At 37.1% G+C, this 22,447-nt stretch overlaps 2 protein-coding genes across 4 annotated transcripts in view; one reads left to right on the plus strand and one right to left on the minus strand.

Annotated features, from left to right (window-relative positions):
* Nucleotides 1-761: 761 nt before the first annotated feature.
* Nucleotides 762-15,603, plus strand: LOC131131357 (excitatory amino acid transporter 2). The gene is made up of 11 exons (XM_058076012.2): nt 762-1,041; nt 4,803-4,942; nt 6,045-6,197; nt 7,124-7,374; nt 7,473-7,620; nt 7,728-7,854; nt 7,965-8,198; nt 8,266-8,460; nt 9,385-9,519; nt 10,327-10,573; nt 14,959-15,603. Exons 1-11 carry the CDS (start codon nt 1,037-1,039, stop codon nt 15,028-15,030), a joined length of 1,707 nt encoding a protein of 568 aa, XP_057931995.2. The 5' UTR covers nt 762-1,036; the 3' UTR covers nt 15,031-15,603.
* A 6,051-nt stretch (nt 15,604-21,654) lies between these two features.
* Nucleotides 21,655-22,447, minus strand: part of LOC131131639 (CD44 molecule (IN blood group) b) — a 20,068-nt gene continuing 19,275 nt past the window's right edge. For all 3 annotated transcript variants that reach the window (XM_058076511.2, XM_058076510.2, XM_058076513.2), the window contains exon 8: nt 21,655-22,447. This exon is cut by the window's right edge and continues 78 nt beyond it. In XM_058076511.2, the coding sequence (XP_057932494.2) occupies nt 22,318-22,447 (130 nt within the window). In that variant the 3' untranslated portion in view covers nt 21,655-22,317.

Consider the following 22,447-nt stretch of genomic DNA (forward strand, 5'->3'; position numbering starts at 1 on the left):
TTTTCCGGAGAAAGCCTTTTGAATGTGTATGACATGTCAAGGGATTAAGGATGAGGGATTTCTCATGACACAACCTTTCCCGACAAAGATGACATTCCGCCTGCTTTTGTTGTGCAGCCGGGTATTTGTTTGGAGAGGAAATAGCTTTCCAACACATTTCCCTAATTAGAATAATGCGATACTGCTGAATGCAGTGAAGTCCCATGCTGCTGGGAGACGAGAGAGAAATCAGCGTGACTCGATCCTCACATGAATCACGATGGTCATTTGTTCTCCCGGGTTTTTTTTTTTTTTGCTGGGCTTTACAAAGACGTGAATTGATGGTTAGCCTTCATGTACCATAAGCATTTATATAACTCACTTGATGACATTTGCGGTTGGTGTTTATCACCAGGGAGACGCTATATATTGTTGCATAATCATACATAGAACTGTAAGCATGGACCGCCCATCTGCTGTCCATCAAGACGGCATTTTCAGTAAAAGGTCTGCATATTGTGCCATTAGCAGGCATCATTATGACTATATTCCATGGAGGTGGATCAGTTCAAACCGGGGATTACTATGTCCCGGGAATGGAGGTTCCTAGGGATTGTACTTGTAATCTCAGATATTAACTCCTCCCTACACATTTGATTTATTTATCTGGGTTTATTATTATCTGTCTTTGAGCAGGGAATGTTTGGTGGTGGAGTCAGGTGGGTGGGGGCTAAGCTAGAAAGTGGGGGGGCTGCAGACTTCAGGATGGGGGCGATGAAGGTGGCCCCAACAGTGACTTGGTCAGTGGTCTGGTCCGAGTGGGCTTCTCTTCTGTGGGTGCTTAGGAAGAGTTGATGGACATCTGAGAGATCCCAGCAAGATCCCTGGTGTCCACCCGCCGAGAGCCATACTTGGGAAGCTATCATCTGTTGCTAGATATTTTTATTTTTTAAATGGAGGATTCGCAATGTTACTGAACTGATGCACGACTGACTACCAAAGCCTGGAGAAGTGATCCTGGTCAGTGTACATAGCTCTTACCTCAACATCACATGAAATGAAGTAAGTACAAGTCAGTCAGTGATTGATTTAGTTCCTGTCCTTTAATTTATTGAACCTGTGAGATAGTTATTGACTGCTGAGTGTTGTCAGAGAATTATGCAGGATTATATATATTTTTTACATTATTTATATATTAAAATAATATTTATAAATTATTATTTATATGTTTTTATTATTTATACAATATAATAAAATTTATAAATTATTATTTATATAGTATAATAATATTTATAAATTATTATTTATATATATATTTATTATTTATATAATATAATAATATTTATAATTTTTTATTTATATATTTTCATGTTATTTTTTTATATTATTATATTCATTTAATTTTCTGTAATTAAATTTCACTTTCAACATACCTGAAATAAAATAGGAAGAAACCATGTCAGCAATGATAAATAGTCTATGCACGTCTTTAACATCTTCACACTTCCAATAACTTATTTGCTCACTATTTTCTATAAGGGAATGAACATAATAATATATAATAAATAGATAGTTCAGTAAATAAACAGAAACATTGTATAATGAATGAATACATTTCGAATATATTATAAATGACAACTTTTTAAATATGAATTGATGCAGGAATAACTGATATCAGACATTCTGGCTCATTGCATGAGATTTTTACGCAATCCGTTCTATGAATTTTGTGTGTTCCCTATAATCAGCATTATGTATTATTAATATTGAATTCATTAGAAATTATATATATTCATATAATTTGAAATTTTTTATTCACTAAACATTTTTTTCCTTCGGTTCACACACATGTGTGTGTGAGGGAAACGCTAATGAGAATATCAAGGCGGAGTAATATCCGACCTCTATGACTTTTAACATCTGCTCCCTCGCGTTAGACTGCTAAAAATATCAAACCAGGAGAGAAGGGCTAAAAATGTAATTAACTGCTCCCATCACTCCTATGGAACGGCAGCCGCCATCCTGCTCGTTTTTTCAACCTTTTTTTTTTTCAGCACTTTCAGCAATTCGTACGAAGCATTAAAAACATGCAGAGTTGAATTTTGATGGGAATGATTTGCCTGCTGTTTGCATGTACTTTCAGTATTTCACACTTGGCTTTGAAGTTAATAAGAAGAGATAGGAACACTCCATCTGTGTGCCTGGAAGCTTCCCAGGTGGTCTTTCTATAGTCAATCTTACAGCAATCCACAAAGCTTGAGGAGCTATTGTGAGCGTTTGTGTAATACTATGCAATTATTAGTGGCTACTTATGCACCAACACATAAGACCATAAAAAGCCCTTTGATTGTAAGGAATGTTTCACAATGTGATGACCCCCTGCAAGGCCTTCCATCACTATTGAAAAGAAACATTTCACAGCAGCATGATTTATAAGTGCTTCATGTCACAGAAATTAAGTCATGAGCTGATGGGGCGGAGGATAGCAGGGCACCAAAATAATAATGTCCTAAACTGAAACTGGTACTGCACGGTGGGTGAGTGGTGAGCAAGCGGGTCTCACAGCTAGGAGACCCAAGTTCAATTCCAACCTCGACCATCTCTGTGTGGAGTTTGCATGCAAACAGATAAATAGTTCCCAAATAATTAATTACTAATAACTGATGGAATCTGGGGCTGCGCAGTGGATGAGTGGTTAGCACGCAGGGCTCACAGCTAGGAGACCCGAGTTCAATTCCAACCTCGACCATCTCTGTGTGGAGTTTGCATGCAAACAGATAAATAGTTCCCAAATAATTAATTACTAATAACTGATGGAATCTGGGGCTGCACAGTGGAGGAGTGGTTAGCACGCAGGGCTCACAGCTAGGAGACCCGAGTTCAATTCCAACCTCGACCATCTCTGTGTGGAGTTTGCATGCAAACAGATAAATAGTTCCCAAATAATTAATTACTAATAACTGATGGAATCTGGGGCTGCACAGTGGACGAGTGGTTAGCACGTAGGCCTCACAGCTAGGAGACCCGAGTTCAATTCCACCCTCGACCATCTCTGTGTGGAGTTTACATGCAAACAGATAAACAGTTCCCACATAATGAATTACTAATAACTGATGGAATCTGGGGCTGCACGGTGGGCGAGTGGTTAGCACACGGGCCTCACAGTTAGGAGACCTGATACAACTTGGACAGTAAATTCCAAATACTGTACATTTGCTGACATTTTGTAAAACAAGCAGTACTTTAAAATGTTGGTGATGTTGGTGATGCGAACACGGGCACTGAAGTGGTGAAAACATTAAACCTTGGTTAGAGTCATTCATTCATTCCAGAAGGTCTGACTCTAACCAAAACGGATGTTAACCAAATAAATTTTACCCAATGTATCAGTTATATTCCTTTAGAAAGTTGTATGCATGTCAGAATATAATTGTGAAATAATAAAAATGTGGCGCGACACAGCAGAGAGTGGTTAGCACTCAGGCCTCACAGCTTGGGGACACGAGTTCAATTCCACTCTCGACCATTTTTGTGTGGAGTTTATATGCAAACAGATAAATAGTTCCCACTTAATGAATTACTAATAACTGATGGAGTGAGGGGCTGCACGGTGGTCGAGTGGTTGGCACTGAGGCCTCACAGCTAGGAGACCCGAGTTCAATTCCACCCCACATGTTCTCTCTGTGCATGCGTGGGTTTTCGACGGGTACTCCGGTTTTCTTCCCACATTCCAAAAACATGCTAGGTTAATTAGCGACTCCAAATTGTCCATAGGTATGAATGTGAGTGTGAATGGTTGTTTGTCTATATGTGCCCTGTGATTGGTTGGCGAACAGTCCAAGGTGTACCCCGACTCTCGCTCGAAGACGGCTGGGATAGGCTCCAGCACCACTGCAATCTTGAGGATAAGCGGTAGAAAATGAATGAATGAATAAACTGCAACTTTTAGGTTTTGGCCTCGAACCCCAAGGGTTTCACTGCTGCCGTTACAATGGACTTCTGCAGACAGTTCCATCTCCTGCCATCTATACATAGTTGCACACCTGCCTTAGTGACTTGGTGACTGACACAGCTGGCTGTCGTCTTGCATTCACATAACGGAAAAGCAGACAAACGCCTCCGGAAAAATGACTTCTCGTTGAATTAATAAGGCTGTGTGACTAATCTGCCTGATTCTGCCATTGTATTTGAGGTTTTGTATGATTTCAATTATGCCGACATGCAATCATGTGTGGAAATTGAGTACTTTCAAGGGTTGTCTTTGCCTGTCTTATCCTCTAACGTGGATCTGGTGTCGCTGGATGATGATTACCCAAACACTGAAAACCTTTGCTTACAATAACAAAACAAGTCACACATTTAATGTTATTAGTAATAACAAACTATATTGCTGCTGTAGCAACAAAATATTGAAATAATAATCTCTTATTTCAGAGTTGTCATGGATCATGCTGCACAAATGGACCTCATAAAATATCGTATCGAGTTACGAAATGATACACTAGAGAACATAAAAGAAATCTTCTCTTAATAAACTTGCTGAAGAGGCTTCGATGTTACAGGCAGCAGATTGTCGTCAGCTTCCATCTGTTTGCTGCCATAGCAACCGTGAAGCATAATATTGGAATGGCGGTTCACCATCACACTTAGGTGCCTAACAGTAGCTTTTTCTCTGTAAATGTATTATTAAATGTATTATATTAAATGGTTTTGTTGACATCTTTTAGTGAGTGTACTAGCTATCAAGTATTTGCAGTATATGTCCAGTTTTATTCACTGATGTTGTATTTTTAACCAATGATTGTATTCTCTTTGCATCACAGTGCCAACAGTATGCCTAAACAAGTGGAGGTGAGGATGCATGAGAGTCACCTGGAGCCCATCGAGGCCCGACCTCAGTCCAAATGCGCCAGACTGTGTTCCAAGATGTTCAAGAACCTTCTGCTAACTCTCACCGTCCTTGGTCAGTACCTCTTTTTTTTTTTTGCATCTTTCTCCTCATTTCTCTTGTACGCTGTTCAGTTGGCTGCAGCTTGTAAATAATAGGAGCAGCCATCTGTACTGTTTCAACATACCAGACAGTGAGATGACTGGCTGTCCTGACCTTCCTCCCCTCCTCACCACCTGTTGTAATTATAAGCTCTCGGCAGCACTCATCCAGTCACCCAAACAGTCTCTGGTGGTGCATGAAAATTATTATGATTCCAGCGAGCTCGCATAAAAGGAGGCTTTTTCTTTGACAGGAGATGCAAGAATGCATGGCCTGCAGCCACGTATAGCATTTAGCGTCTGGGCCCCCTCCGTCAACACCGTATATACAAACATGGGTTTAAAATGCACGGGTGCTTATACTATAATGTGGGTATTTAGGTATGTGTACATCTCACGCTACTTTGAAGGATTCTCACGATTCGAGCGAGCAAGCAGCATCATTGATCATCTGCCACCGGGTGCAAAAGAGCCTGAATGGGGAACTTGCAAATGGAAATCAAGCGCCATCACTTGCATGTCAAGAATCCACAGGATGCTGCTGGAGGATGGATGGAGGACAGCTTACAAAAGATGGAAGGCGTTTCATTCCAGCGTGTGTTATAAAACAACCTCTTGGGTTGTGTGGTCTTTGGCAGTAGACGTTGAAGGGGAGGAAGTGCGGCGCTGGGTTTGGGGGGGGTTATGGAGGGGAGATGTATAAATCTCACTATTTTGTAGGCCAGAAAACCGGATAAAGAAGTAAAAACATTATTATGACATATTAGCATTAAGTTTTATGGCATCCCAAAATCTGTTCACTAACTGCCTTTTTGTGCAACATGCCCAGCATTATAATCGCCAGTCAGTCAAAAACATTCTCCACCCACAAAAATGTCATTACTTTAACTGCTGCCTGTCAATGCATTTCTATGAGCCTCCATTGTGTGCACATCAATGCTTGTCGTTTCTTGTGGGACTGCAGCTCACATATCTTTGCAGTACCGCTAAAGTTAAATTAAATGAAATATAACGTACAGTACAATAAGGTATTGTTTTGGTATGGTACTACTACTTTCTTTGTGCTTCTACTTCAGGTGTGATCTTAGGAGCAGTGTCAGGGATGTTGCTTCGTGTTGCCTCCCCAATTCACCCAGACATTGTCATGGTGATCGCCTTTCCTGGAGATATCCTCATGAGGATGCTGAAGATGCTGATCCTGCCTCTTATCATCTCTAGTTTAATCACAGGTACCTCCGTACATGCGTTATTTTTCCAAGAGTCATAACTCGTCACATGCTTGACTGCTATAACGTAATAGATCAAGTCCTTAAGCAGCAAGACAGCTCCATCACACTACCGCCACAGTATTTTACTGTTGGTATGATGTTTTCTTCTGAAATGCGGCGTTCATACTTTTTCCACACCACTTTCCACACATTTGAAATCAATATATTTGCTCTAGTTATAGTTAGTTATAGTTATCTGAGGCAAATAAAATAAAATAAAATAAAATAAAATAAAATAAAATAAAATAAAATAAAATAAAATAAAATAAAATAAAATAAAATAAAATAAAATAAAATAAAATAAAATAAAATAAAATAAAATAAAATAAAATAGAATAGAATAGAATAGAATAGAATAGAATTGAATTGAATTGAATTGAATTGAATTGAATTGAATTGAATTAAACTAAACTAAACTAAACTAAACTAAACTAAACTAAATTAAATTAAATTAAATTAAATTAAATTAAATTAAATTAAATTAAATTAAATTAAATTAAATTAAATTAAATTAAATTAAATTAAATTAAATTAAATTAAATTAAATTAAATTAAATTAAATTAAATTAAATTAAATTAAATACCAGATGGAGGGGTAGTATTTAATAAGCTTTGCTTCTTCCTACTCCTTTTGGACATGTGGAACTGTGAACTGATTATGTGATGCATTCAATTGTAATCTGATGCATGTTCAAATGAAATAAAACCATTACCATATTTTTTTACAGCTCATATGGATAATCACAATTAGTTTTTGACAGATTTTGTCTAGGCTGGTGTAATTTTAAAAGATGTAACTTTAGACACACGATCTGCCAAGAAACATTCAACATTCACATTTCAGGTATGAACAGAAAAGAACAGATTCTCTCGTTCCCTGGCTACAGGTCTGGCGGGTTTGGATGCAAAATCTAGTGGCCGTCTGGGAACCAGGGCGATGGTCTACTACATGAGCACCACCATTATTGCCGCCATCTTGGGAGTCATCCTGGTCTTAGTCATCCACCCCGGCAACCCCAAACTGAAGGAGAATCTGGGAGAGGGCGAGAAAAACGATGATGTGTCCAGTTTGGATGCCTTTTTTGATTTAATCAGGAACCTGTTCCCCGAGAACCTGGTGCAGGCTTGTTTCCAACAGGTAGGACAACAATTTGACCCATAAAACCAAAACAGAGCCTCTCCAGATTCTATCGCCAAAATCCAGAATCACTTACGTAAATGACATTTTCACTCTAGATCCAAACGGTGACAAAGAAGGTGGAAGTGGTTGTGGAGGAGAATGTTAATGCCACCACCGTGGAGGGCCTACTGGCTAATATTACCAAGGAGCCTCAGTTTGTCATCAAAAAGTCCCTGCAGTTCAAGAGCGGCATGAATGTTCTGGGTTTGTATTACGTTAAAATGTTCATATTTTGTGTTGGAATTCATTTTCTTTCTCTGGTCCACTTGAATCGTTAATGTCTGACACTGTGGGAATTTTTAATCTCACAGGTCTGATTGGTTTCTTTATTGCCTTTGGCATCTGCATGGGCAAGATGGGCGAGAGGGCCAGACTGATGATTGATTTTTTCAACATCCTCAATGAGATTGTGATGAAACTTGTCATCATGATCATGTGGTTAGTGAACTCATTTGCTGTGTATTTTGTTTAGGGTTTGGTAATATTAATCAAAAGTACACTGAGATGATGATATAAATAGAATCAAAGCTTTGTTGCTTTTTTACCAGGTATTCTCCCTTTGGTATCGCTTGCCTGATCTGTGGTAAGATCATCTCCATCAATGACTTGGAGGTGGTGGCCAGGCAACTGGGCATGTACATGGTCACTGTGATCGTTGGCCTCATCATTCATGGAGCTATCTTCCTGCCCAGCATCTATTTTGTAATCGTCAGGAAGAATCCCTTCAAATTCTTCTTGGGTATATTCCAGGCTTGGATCACTGCCCTGGGAACTGCATCAAGGTCAGCATTAACGAACGTCCATGCAGATAATCAGAACATTTTGGTAAACTGTTTTTTTGTTCTCCAGTGCCGGCACACTGCCCGTCACTTTCCGCTGCCTGGAGGAGAATCTCGGAATTGACAAAAGAGTCACTCGTTTTGTGCTTCCGGTCGGCGCCACCATCAACATGGACGGAACTGCTCTGTACGAGGCCGTGGCTGCTATCTTTATTGCCCAGATGAATGGTGTCCACTTGGACCCTGGTCAGATTGTCACTGTCAGGTCAGAAAGTACACATTGTGGTATATCAGTGTATTTAATATTCAAAGTACCATGATATCATTTCAAATTACAGATGGCTGCCAATGTCAATTCTGTGCTTACTTCTCTGCAACTTGCGTTGTTTACATTTTGGTCGTTACGATGCGTCGTTGCACAAGCTAGTGGAAGAAACTTGTTCACGAGTGATAGAAGGATGGAAGGTGAACTCAAGAGGCATATTCGTGATGATACAGACATCGGTAAAGCGACAGCTGAACAGAAACGGAAGCTCCCAATGTACCAGTCCATCTATGTTCCTACGTTCACCTATGGTCATGAGCTTTGGGTAGTGACGGAAAGGACAAGATCCAAGTTCAAGCGGTTGAAATGCGTTTTTATCCGTAGGGTAGCTGGGCTCTCCCTTAGAGAAAAGTTAAGAAACACTGTCATCTGGGAGAGATCCAGAGTAGAATTGCTGATCCTTCGCATTGAGAAGATCCAGATGACGGGGCTTGTATCTGGTTAGGATGAATTCAGGATGCCTCCCTGGGAAGGTGTTCAAGGCACAACCGATCGGTAGGAGGCTTCAGGGAAGACCCAGAACACTTTGAGACTAGGTCTCTCAACTGGTCTTTGAACACTTCAGGATCTGCAGTGAGCACATGAATGAGAGATGGATAAGCGTTACAAGATGGATGGATGGATGTGGAAGAAACCGAGAGTCCTGCCTTCGACCCATTCCAAGACATCAACGAGATTGTGTGCTAGACTCTCCCGTCTAATGTCAGTGTCACTTGACCTCACAATGTTCTTCTACTATCAATTAATGGACACAATTTCCCATAGATAGACTCTACAATCTTCTAGAACGACTAGATGAAGGACCAACTCACTCTGGTTGCTTTACTCTTCAGGAATCGTACTGACTTTCCTTTCTTCTCCCAGTCTCACAGCTACACTGGCCAGTGTTGGAGCTGCCAGTATTCCCAGTGCTGGACTGGTGACCATGCTTTTGATCCTGACTGCTGTGGGGCTTCCAACCCAGGACATCAGTCTGCTGGTTGCTGTCGACTGGCTGCTGTGAGTGTCATAATAAACACAAGACAATGGGAAAGATCCGCCACTACTACATACTATAATACAGTACTTTCTTTCAATAGCCACGTTTACATGAGGAGATTTCCTTTTTCCGAATGGAATCTTTCCGAAAGACGTACCAGAAAACAGTGTATACATGGAAAGGACTATTCCAATCTCAGTTCAGTTCAGTTCTTTTAAAGTTTGTATCAAAAACAAACTTTCCGCTGTAGTCCAGTCATGACTGCTCGACGCCATTTTCAAGAGACATCTGCGTGTTACGTCACACCTTGACAACTTTCCGATTGACTGGGTACAAGATACCTCAATCGGATTAGGGAAAGAAATATTCCACCCCTGTGAATCCCATTATATATTCATTCGGATTGGCACTTTTCTTTCGGAATGAGGTGTATACAAAGGTTAGATTCTTTCCGTTTGAGCAAACAACTCGAACGGAATTGGAATATTTGGGTCCATGTAAACGTGGCTACTGTCTCATGTGTTTTTTTTTCCAATATCTCTTCCAGAATTCAGAACTAATACGATGTATGTTTTAGTGAACTAGCAGATGCACAGACATGTTTTAGCAGAAATACTTGGATTACTTTTATATCTGTATTTGTGGCCACAAGGTAGAATCTGTGTAGTAGAACCTTACAGTATGTGCACCATAGTACAATAGCGCAGTCACACCCAATAAATTAATTATAGCATATATGCTGAAAAAAAAGGACAAAACAATTCTTCGAGCAGTTTTCCCCAATGTCCACAGATATCAATTTTTTTACACGAATGCCATTTTTTCAGGGATCGATTCAGGACCTCTGTGAATGTGGTTGGGGACTCCTACGGTGCAGGCATCGTGTACCACATGTCCAAGGCGGAGCTCGACGAGCTGGATGCGCACACGGCTAAATCGGACGACATCGAAATGATGACAAAGACCCAGTCTTATTACGACGACATGAAGAACCACCACGAAAACAATTCCAACCAGTGCGTCTTAACGCCTACCGCAAATGCTAACACTTCTGTTGTAGTAGATGAATGCAAGGTACAATTAATGCTTACTGATCTAGAGACTTGTATATAATCATCTCTGTAGTTGCATGCTCACTCTGCATCTTTGCTTGACTTTTTCAACTGTAACACACTAACTTGATGGAATTGAAGCATGGGCACATTGCATGTTTGTCTTTTTTTTTTTTTAAAAAAAGCAGCTTTTGTGTTCATATAAAAAGCACACATCCAAAAGTATTGAAAGTTTGCTATACGGTAGATCCTTTTTCTTCTACACAAATGTCCGAAATCCAGCTAGCTTGACATTGATGTTCTCATCCGATTTCAGATCAACATTTGCGATAAAAGTGAATGCTGTAATTATTAGACTGGATTCAGTTCCAGGACCCGCTTGTCTATTGTCATTGTTCGCTCGGTTAAATACACAATCACGGTTAATCCCGAACATGGAAAAAATGACTATTGATTCAATTACTATTCAGCCAATCACAGGGCACATATAGACAAACAACCATTCACACTCATGGACAATTTGGACAATTAACCTAGCATGTTTTTGGAATGTGGGAGGAAACCGGAGTACCCGGAGAAAACCCACGCATGCACGGGGAGAACATGCAAACTCCACACAGACATGGCCGAGCGTGGAATTGAACCATGGTCTCCTAGCTGTGAGGTCTGCACGCTAACCACTCGTCCACCGTGCCGCCAAAAAATGATAATGATAATGATGATTGATATAGCAGATGAATCAAAGTCAAGGGCTCGAGTCTGTTGTGGGGCTGCCTCCACCTCACTCTGAAGCTCCCTTGTGTCTGCCGCAACTATGGTGCGTTCAAGAACCAATGAACAGATATGAAATCATGAAATGACACAAGACATAAACATAGCAATATTGTGTTTCTTTTAAACATTATTGCACGTATGCTGTATATTTTACCTATATTATCACATATTTTAAAAATATTACAATGACGAAATAGATGTCTTTACAGCCTATTTTTGGACAATTTTTGCGAATGTGTGGTGATCTACTGTATGCAACTATTCAGCCTTTTTTGATATTTTTAGCCTGTTGTGGATTGGCTCTAAAAAGCCATCCTCATTACTTCCTACTGAGAAATTATTCAACAGTGGTCTCATCTATCAAACGTTCATTCTACGTCCATTTTTAAAAACCCATTTTAATAAGAAATTGTTCCTCTAATTTGCTTCAGTTCCTGCAGACATTTTTTTTTCCTGGGCTCACTCCCTCATGTACTCTGCTATTCATCTAATTATAGGTTATTTTAATTATTAACAGATTTCCAATGGGTCACCTTTTGCAGGCATTTGAAATCCAAAGATGGAAAGTGCTGCAGATAATTAGCGGCTCATATTTTCCCGAGACACATCAACCACATATCCACCGAGCCGTTTCCACACGGGGATTCCTATTTTAGACAAAAGCTTTTTTTTTGTGAGGATCGTACCATGTAAAAAAAAAAAAAAACACACTCCCATATTTGAATGTGTTTAGGGGTCTATGACAATACACGGGAGTGCTGGTGCATGTATGTTCAGTGAAACATGCGTACACGCTATTCATTTTTTAAAGGATGGGGCGTGTTGCCTAGTAACGCCGGCACCTGCAATCTGTTTAGTGATAAGTTACATCCACTTTTTATGGCTCCATTTATCAGCAGACGCATACATATTCATGTGGCACAAAGGCTTGCTATTTCCAGTTTCTCCTCTGGCTATTTTTGTTCATTTGTTGTCTGTTAATCATGTGATTCACATTTCTCGCCTGAGCATGCAAACATCCTTTTGAGTGCCTGCACAGTAGCCTAAACATAACAACGTATTCATTCAGAAATGGTTGTACTAAATTCCGTGCCACTGTTTTGCATGAAAACGTGTTTTGTTGGTTTAGTTTTCCGTTTTTTTTTTTTTTTACTGGATTTTCAGGTTTTGTTTATTGTAAATGTTTGGTCTGTTCCCAGGTCAGTAACGTCACTCGAAGGACTATTATAATCATGTGGTCCTCCTGGGGTTCCAGCATTCCATTATAGTGTTTGCATATACTGTACAGTAATATTGCTGCTATTATATTTCCAAAGTACAGTACTTTACATTACTGTAGCACTTGATAATACAGTAACCTGAATGTGGCTTTTATTACCCCAAACACAGTGGGACCTTAGAGGTCAAAGACAATCCATTCATGGTCTATACCATTAGGAATGATTATTGTTTACATGTTTTGTAATGGTAAAAAGTACAAAAAAATGTTAAAACGTAATCCAAAATCAATGATTAATTTATTAATTTCACGTTTTCCAGTCTACACTAGCGTGTATGTCAGCATGGGTGCCTTTACAGTACAGAGTTTCCATACGTATCCCTACATAGGATATAGAAATAAGTCATTTTTATCATACAGTGGACTATTCTAAGACATTTATTAAATGTGCTGGCAATTATAGGTAATATTTTAATATTCTTAGCAATCATACAAGTGTAAGAAAAAGTGTATATGTACATAGGAAGCAATAATCAGCATTTTAAAAATATTACATCCAAATATATATCATTTTATTCACAAAAGAAGTAAACAACTGTTAAAACTGTGCCTTAACGTTGTTAAGAAAGTATTATTGTTTTGAATGTGAGTCAATTCTCCCCCTTTCTGAGATCGGTCAGAATAAATTGATTAAAAACTCCGAACAGTAGAAATGAATGTTTGGGCCACATTGAGAGAAAAAAATTTAAGTAAAATTGAATTTTTCGGAGAAAAACGCTTCTAACATTACAAGTATAAAGTTGAACATTTATAAGAAAAAAGTCATAAGATTACATGTCAGAGGGAAAATAGAGCATAATTTTTTTCTCAACGTAGCCCTGAAAATTCGTACATTTACGATTTTATTCTTGTACTGTTACAAGTTTTTTCTTGTACATTTACATTTGTTGTGTGTCATAAATTTAAGACTTTATTCTCAAAAATTCACGACCAAAACCTCTGATTTTATTCACAATTTGACTCTATAAAGTTGTAAATGTACAACATTATTTTCGTAAATTTCCGACTTTATTCTCGTGAATTTACAACTGGTTATTGTTTTTTTCTCAAAATAGCCCATAAAGTATATTTCTTTTATATCTACGACATTATTCTCATCATGTTATGAGTTTTTTCATGTAATTATAACTTTATTATTACAAAATTTTTCTCGTAAATTTTTAACTTAAATCTTGGGTAATTTTTTTTCTCAAAATAGCCCCATAAACTTGTATATTTCTTGTATATCTACGACAGTATTCTCATCATGTTACGAGTTTTTTCTTCTGAAAAAAGAAAACATAAATTCACAACAAAAAACTCAACACAATTTGACCCTATAAAGTTGTAAATGTGCAACATTATTCTCGTAAATTTCCGACTTTATTCTCGTGAATTTACAACTTCAGTCTTGGGTTATTTATTTTTCTCAAAATAGCCCATAAAATATATTTCTTTTATATCGATGACATTATTCTCATCATGTTACGAGTTTTTTCATATATTTATTCTTTTAATATTACAATTTTTTTTTCGAAAATTTACAACTTTTTTCGCAAATTTTACAACTTAAATGTCTGGTAATTTTTTTTCTCAAAATAGCCCCATAAAGTTATATATTTCTTGTATATCTATGACATTATTCTCATCATTGTATGAGTTTTTTTCTCTTCTGAAAAAAGAAAACATAAATTCACGACAAAAACCTCAGATTTTATTTACAATTTGACCCTATAAAGTTGTAAATTTACAGCATTATTTTTATAAATTTCTGACTATATTCTCGTAAATTTACAACTTCAATCTCGGGTAATTTTTTTCTCAAAATAGCCCATAAAGTTGTATAGTTCTTGTATATCTATGATATTATTCTCATCATGTTACGAGTTTTTTCTTTTGAATTTATATTTGTATTTATTCTTGTAATATTACAAATTTTTTCTTGTAAATTTACAACCTTATTTGCATTAATTTACAACTTAAATCGCAGATAGGTTTTTTTTCACAAAATGGCCCTATAAAGTATTTCATTTTGTCATTCATTTATTACATTATTTGCATTTTATGAGTTTTTTTTCTTGGAAATGTACACATTTATTCTAACAATTACGCCTTTAGAGAGTCGTATATTTATAAAAAAAAAAATTGGAGCAATTCCAAATGAAACTTTAGAGACATTTGACTTTTGAGGTTCCACTGTAGTAAATTCCAAAACACTAATCTAACAGAGCTGTGCAAATCCGGGTGCCATTTTCCTGGGATGTAATCAGCCCTGAATGAACTATTATGTAAAAAAAAAATATATATATATATATATATGTCATTTTATTTTCCCTTCAATGTGCTGTTTGGATTTACCTGCTAACTGCTTGCAGGTAACCTCAGCCACAAACGGCTCTGCTGCGGAGTGCACGCTTGTTGAGGAGGAACCATGGAAACATGAATAATGGCAGCAAAGTCATCCCCTGCTCCTGGGCTCCTCAAGCTTTCCTATCTGGTGAAAAAGGAGTGAATGAAAAAAAAAAAAGTCATATGAACAGAACTACTAATTGTTTATGATGTAGTCTAGTTTTCATTTTTTTTGTAGTCCCTTTAAGATGTTTTTGTAACTGTCTCCCTGACTGATATATGCTACTAATTCACTTAACCGTGAAATTATAACAAAGGTAGAGCACAATTATGTCCTTAATAGCAGACTTGCACAATATACTTCAAGGCCGAGGGAGGGAAGGAAGAGAAAAATAATACAGGTACATGACTTAGTATTCACTATTCCTAGCAATACAACCCACGTCTGCATTTTACACCGCATGCTCAAACCTGGGGGCATTTAATAGAGGAAGAAATTGTCATGTCAACTACTTCCTTGTTTTTTTTTTTTTTAGTAGCATCACAAGCACATCTGCTAAGATCCTAACAAGTCAGAATACACCTGGCAACATGTGACCCAGAATCCCTGTGAAGCCGCTTATGACAATATTCACTGGAACATTTAAGCACAAATTACACCATGGAGACAATTTTATGCCTCTATGTGTTTTTTTTTTGTTTACTCTAGAAAAGGGACGTTTTTCTCCTGTGTTTGACATAAAACCTTTATATTTGTGTGTGTGTGTGTGTGAGAGAGACATAGATTATGAACAAGTGAGTTACTGGGACCAAACTGGCAGGTCAAATGGACTCAAAAAGTCTGTAATCTGCCACAAGTGACACATTGTCCATTTACATGAATACAATCAGTATGTCCATATTAAATAAGCTGGTCACTGCCCAAAATGATATAGTCATACCAATCAAAATTAAAAAAAAAAAAAAATTTTAATCCAATGACGGCACAAACAAGAAATTATTTCAAGCACAATTGACTCGGCACAAAAAAATAATGCACGTATTTGATTCCAGGAGGCTGTAACTGTTAACTGTTTCTCAGGCCTTTTATGTTTGCTTGTTCTTGTTATGAAAATAGACATTATAGCACAACATATCGAATATTTCATAATGAACACGTGTAGCGCAAATGGCTTATTTGTAAAAGTAACATCGGTATATACATTGTGACATTACGGTAATCGACTGATCCTCCGTTTTTGTGTGTGATATTAAATGCTAAATCAAACTCGGAAGGGGTGTAAAAGTGTAAAGTGTGCAGCAGCATTCGGCTGTCAGGTGGAATTGATAACATGCACAAATAGAGACCAGACCATAGATATTTATACTCAGCCTTGAGGAGCCTTGGAAGATTCTTGTTTTGCCACATGTACAAAGGCAAACAGTTCCGTATTTTTAATCCACCAGAGCTCAAGACTGTTTCTACAAACCCTCGATTGCTGCAGCTGTGTGCCCATATCCAAGATTTCACTCATAATAGCACAACCGGGGACACTTATACAGGGGACACTTATACATTTGACTAAAATCCAGTAATAAAATCCACTCTTGTATAAAACTCCTGCACAAATGAACGTGTGTGCGTGACCATTCTGTGATTTGTGTCCTTCCTGTCTTGTTTCTCTTCATTTATACTCCACGACAACCTCGACTTGAAGTTTGTTTTGTGTCGCACCGATAAAAGAAAGACAAACGCATGTGAGAGCAACAACGGAGAAGCTAACTCAGAGTACATCAGATCAGTCGACGTAACAATTGCATGATAAATAATACACTCACGTGTTGAAGAGTGACGAGACGCTGACGAGCACATAACAAGCACGCCCTTATGACCTTCAGGAACAAAGTCGCTGAAGAGACCATCGAACACCGTTACGATAAGAGTTGGAGCGCTATTACGTTCAAACTCGCTATTTTTAGAAGCATGAGTTATATAAAATAATTTTTTTTTTTTGCACCACTATCTTAAAAAGCATGATATTTGAAGTGCCTCCTTGCACTTTTGTGTATATATTGTAGTCAGTGTTTTGTTGTTGTTTGTTGGATTTCATCTTTTTTTTTTTTTGTTGAAATGGTTTGTAGGACTATAGTTTGATGACAAGTAATCCTCTAGGAAATATATCAATTATGTCCCGAGTAGAGCTAGATTAGAGAAATTGCAGGAAATTGTGTAACAAACTGCTTGTTTATTCTTTTTGTATTCTCTAATAATTGTCAACTAGCTGCTTTACTTATCTGTCACTCAACAATATACAGTATAAATATCTTTTTTTTTTGTATCTAATGTAAGCCTTTTGAATGTTTGTTCAATGATGATAAGCAGCGTGCATTCATATCATTGTATATACATAAATATATAAATGTTCTGTTCCGTGGAAATACAGAATATCCTGAAGCATGAGGAGGGAAAAACGAGAGTTTGTGAAAAAAGGGGCCAACATGACTTAGTTGTGGTGTGAGAAAAGTTGTCGAAAAGAGGGTACAAATTCGATACCTGTACGTAGGCTGGAGTGAACGAACATTTTTTTAAATATCACTTTATAGTATTGAGTAAAATTCCTCAGGTGAATCATCTGTTGTGTCTGTTCCATTACAAAGAACAGCCTTCTGTCATATATATACGTATATAGGCATCATAAAGGTGCTTGGGTAGTAGCATTATATCTCTCCAGACTGCTTTTCGGTTCTTTGTTAAAGTGCCACATTACCACCATCGCCACACATGCAAACTCCGTCATCATGCCTTTACCGTCCAACATATCCAATAGTTAACCTGCCTTTACCCGCTTGCCTTTTTTTCCAATACGCAATGCACAATATGCACAAAAAGCCACCTGATACCTGCTGAGTTAACGGTACCGCTACGAAAAGGAAAAAAAAACGACACTTCAACTTAAAAGCCAGTACGTCCATCTCCACACTTGCGTTTCTATCGAAATGCGTCTTTATTGTGAAAGGAAAAGCCCTTAAACGGAGATAACCGACCTGTCTACAATAACTAAGAACTTGCCTTCCTGATCTTACTTTTCGAGGCCTTCCCTTCTTTGTAAAGCTTTTGCTGTTATTTTGATGTAAAGGCAGAAAGTACGTGTGAGGGAGACTTTGAGAAAAAGACAAAAAAAAAAATTCTTTCCTCGATATTATGCTATACATAAAAAAAATGTTTCTACATATCTAAATGTGCTGTACCTTTGGTGTACATATACAAATATCACTAATAAATGTTGATTCATAACTAATATTGGCTGCTGTTTTGTTTATATTATTGATTCCTAATAGATAGTGAAGCAGGGCAGTGATAGTAATCTGCCATTCCACTCGCTCTTCTGTTGGGAGATAGGTGCTTTATACATGGTCAGGCAAAATGATCTGACACATTAGTAGGTTAAATAAAAGGCAAATAAAGCAAAACAAAAATTTATTTATTTTATTTTATTTTTCGAAAAGTACATATAATGCCATTTTGCTTTGTTTCTTTATAAGGTCATTGTTTTACGTTTCTTTTTCAGTTGCTGCCATGACACATTTGTAGGTTAAATAAAAGGCAAATAAAGTAAAACAAAAAAGTGTTTTCATTTTCAAAAAGTACATGTAATGGCATTTTGCTTTGTTTCTCTATAATGCCATCGTTTTTCGTTTCTTTTTCAGTTGCAGCCATGAATTGGTGATTTGTAGGTTAAATAAAAGGCAAATAAAGTAAAACAAAAAAGTGTTTTTATTTTCAAAAAGTATATATAATGTCATTTTGCTTTGTTTCTTTATAATGCCATCGTTTTTCGTTTCTTTTTCAGTTGCAGCCATGACACATTTGTAGATTAAATAAAAGGCAAATAAAGTAAAACAAAAAAGTGTTTTTATTTTCAAAAAGTACATATAATGGCGTTTTGCTTTGTTTCTTTATAATGCCATCGTTTTTCGTTTCTTTTTCAGTTGCAGCCATGCCACATTTGTAGGTTAAATAAAAGGCAAATAAAGTAAAACAAAAAACTGTTTTTATTTTCAAAAAGTACATATAATGGCGTTTTGCTTCGTTTCTTTATAATGCCATCGTTTTTCGTTTCTTTTTCAGTTGCTGCCATGAATTGGTGATTTGTAGGTTAAATAAAAGGCAAATAAAGTAAAACAAAAAAAATGTTTTTATTTTCGAAAAGTATATATAATGGCATTTTGCTTTGTTTCTTTATAATGCCATCGTTTTTCATTTCTTTTTCAGTTGCAGCCATGACACATTTGTAGATTAAATAAAAGGCAAATAAAGTAAAACAAAAAACTGTTTTTATTTTCAAAAAGTACATATAATGGCGTTTTGCTTCGTTTCTTTATAATGCCATTGTTTTTCGTTTCTTTTTCAGTTGCAGCCATGACACATTTGTAGGTTAAATAAAAGGCAAATAAAGTAAAACAAAAAAGTGTTTTTATTTTCAAAAAGTACATATAATGGCGTTTTGCTTCGTTTCTTTATAATGCCATCGTTTTTCGTTTCTTTTTCAGTTGCTGCCATGAATTGGTGATTTGTAGGTTAAATAAAAGGCAAATAAAGTAAAACAAAAAAGTGTTTTTATTTTCAAAAAGTACATATAATGGTGTTTTGCTTCGTTTCTTTATAATGCCATCGTTTTTCGTTTCTTTTTCAGTTGTTGCCATGAATTGGTGATTTGTAGGTTAAATAAAAGGCAAATAAAGTAAAACAAAAAAGTGTTTTTACTTTCGAAAAGTACATATAATGGCATTTTGTTTCGTTTCTTTATAATGCCATCGTTTTTTGTTTCTTTTTCAGTTGCTGCCATGAATTGGTGATTTGTAGGTTAAATAAAAGGCAAATAAAGTAAAATAAAAAAGTGTTTTTATTTTCGAAAAGTACATGTAATGGCATTTTGCTTCGTTTCTTTATAATGCCATCGTTTTCCGTTTCTTTTTCAGTTGCTGCCATGAATTGGTGCTTTCATTGTGGAAACGTTTATCAAAACAAACAAATCTGTAACTTCAACACAACGAGCATTCCGTTTGCACTTCAATCTTGGTAGACATGATCCCGTACCAGCTGGAAACGCCATCTTGTTATGGGTTACCAACTGATTTCATTTTTAAAACATAATGAAACAGAATAGCATTGTATGTACTTTTCGGAAATAAAACCACTTTTTTGTTTCTTTACTTTATTTGCCTTTTATTTAACCTACAAATGATGATTTTGCATGACTCTGTATGATGATGGTTTTTCATCCGATTGTCCGATTGCAACATTATAAAACGGTAAAAGTTTGTTTCAGTCATTGAGTTTTTGCATGACTGAGGCGTTTTCTGAGGCAAAATGCGTAATTTTCCCAGGAAAAACGGGAGCTTTGACAGTAGGGTTGCCAAATAAGGGACACCTTATTGAGGATACCTATTTGACACCAATTTTTTGTAACTCAGTTTTAGTGTACAATGAATTTAACATAGGTTAATGATCATTGTTAACTGCTTTAACATGGCTGAAGTGGAATAGAGTGGTCGTCTCCCAACCTGAAGGTTGCTTGTTCAATCCTCTGTCCCCCTCCCGTGAGTATATCCTTGGGCCAGATACTGAACCCCCAGTTGCCCATGCTGCTGCGTCATCAGTAACAGTGTCAAAGCGCTTTGAGCACCTTGAAAATAGAACAGTGCCATACAAGTGAAAGTCCATTCACCATTTTACCCCGCCTGTGGCAAGCTGTTCCAAAGCTAAAAGGTCAATGGATTCATTGACATTTTACAAACTATTTTTGATTGTCACGGTAAAACGGGACATTTTCAGCTCCATGCGGGTTTCTTTCTTCTTTCTGTTTTTTTTTTTTTTTCAATCTTGATTGACTGCATTACACACTGGAAAAAAAGGGGTCCGATTGGCCCATTAGGTAATATAGGCAGATGCTAAGGGTGCCGTGGCCTCCAGGGGGCGCCAACAAATTGAGGAAAAAAATCACCTTCAATGTAATTATACTAAAATGCATTATTCCCATCATCATAATTAAATGTAAGTATTATGATTTATTCTTTTATTTTTGTAGTAAGGGTTATTCATACAGATACATCATATTTTTTGGTATCTATCTTTTTTATTATTAATTTTAATTAATTTTAATTAATTTGTTAAGCTTGTATGGCACTGGGCTCAAAATAAGAGCTAAATGTATATGAATATAATATGTAACATGCACATTTTCTAACAAAAAAAAATGTTCCCTTGACAAATAATGAGCAAAATAACGTTGTCATTTTAATGTGCCTGGCATGGCATCTTCACACGGCACATTTCTTCCTGTTTAAAAATATCAACCGTTCTTTTACTCTTCATTTCCTGTGCTGGCACGTCCTGGCATCATCGCCGTGGCGCCATGGAAACCTCACTTCCTCTTGACGTTCTTGTCATTGAGTCTCTTTCTTTTTTATGATATTCCTTTATTTCAGTTGGGGACTCCGTCAAGCTTCATGCTTTGTTGGTTTTTAATACAGCCAGTGTACACTTCTATGTAAGACCAAAAAGCAGGAAATACTCAAACAGGAAGTGTTGACATAACAGACTGAGGGATGTTTTTACCACTGACTGTAAAAAAAAAATTGAAAAATGTAAGGTGTTATAGTTATTTTGATAACGCATCACTGCCAGATATCTCATAATATATTATATATTTATATTTGAGATCACCACAGTCAACGACAAGTAAAGGGAAATGGCACATTCTTTTATTCAAAAGGTACACAAAGCTCTTCCTACCAGAATAAGAACTGGCAGCTACTACAGCATGGGCATTTCAGAATAAAACTGTTATATACACAGACCATGAAAGTCAATATAAATTAAAAAAGTGGTATCTCCTGCTGTCTTTAAAAAAAAAACTGTAGTCTACAATAAATGTCAGGCAAAATACACAAGATAATTAACATTGTTAATGATTGTTTCACTCATATTTTATATGACACAGGATTCTTCAGTCAATTTCATTGTCATGGTTTGGTGGATAAGTGCCACAGTTTGGCTGATGGGTGACGTTAAGTTCACTTCCATAAGAAATAATAAAAAAAAAAACACTTTTTTTTTCTTTTTCACACCCAGCCCTTTTGTCATAAAGAAACATGTCACAAAAAACTGGCACACAACACACTCACAGCCTACGCATGCTTCCCCTTCTCACTATTATGGCACACCGGACAAACAATATGCTGCACATGAGGGTCCATTACTGTGCCATTTCTAGGTTTCTAAATTACACACACATCTATGTGCTAACACCCTCCCGGTGTGTTTCCAGTGCTGACCAACAAAGCAATTTAGAACGCCACTTTTTCCCACCCGCCCAGCCATCCGACCCGCCCGCCTTCCCTCCTCACGCCTCTTTATCAGCTGTCTCCTCTAGCGTGATGGCGGTGAACTCCTCTGTGTTACCGTTCTCCTGGATCTTCTCCTTGTTCATGAGGGTCACCATTTCTTGCTCCCTCTCCTGGGCCTGGGAGCTG

The sequence above is a fragment of the Doryrhamphus excisus genome, linkage group LG1 (assembly GCF_037039965.1).
Source record: "Doryrhamphus excisus strain RoL-2023G ecotype Guam linkage group LG1, RoL_Dexc_Guam_v1.1, whole genome shotgun sequence".
Lineage (NCBI taxonomy): Eukaryota > Metazoa > Chordata > Actinopteri > Syngnathiformes > Syngnathidae > Doryrhamphus > Doryrhamphus excisus.

What these genes read in the sequence shown, in the direction of transcription:
- LOC131131357 (XM_058076012.2), top strand. An exon ending in GCCCTGGGAACTGCATCAAG is followed by an intron (nt 8,199 to 8,265) that starts GTCAGCATTAAC and finishes TTTGTTCTCCAG; the next exon opens with TGCCGGCACACTGCCCGTCA. An exon ending in TTGTAGTAGATGAATGCAAG is followed by an intron (nt 10,574 to 14,958) that starts GTACAATTAATG and finishes AACTGCTTGCAG; the next exon opens with GTAACCTCAGCCACAAACGG.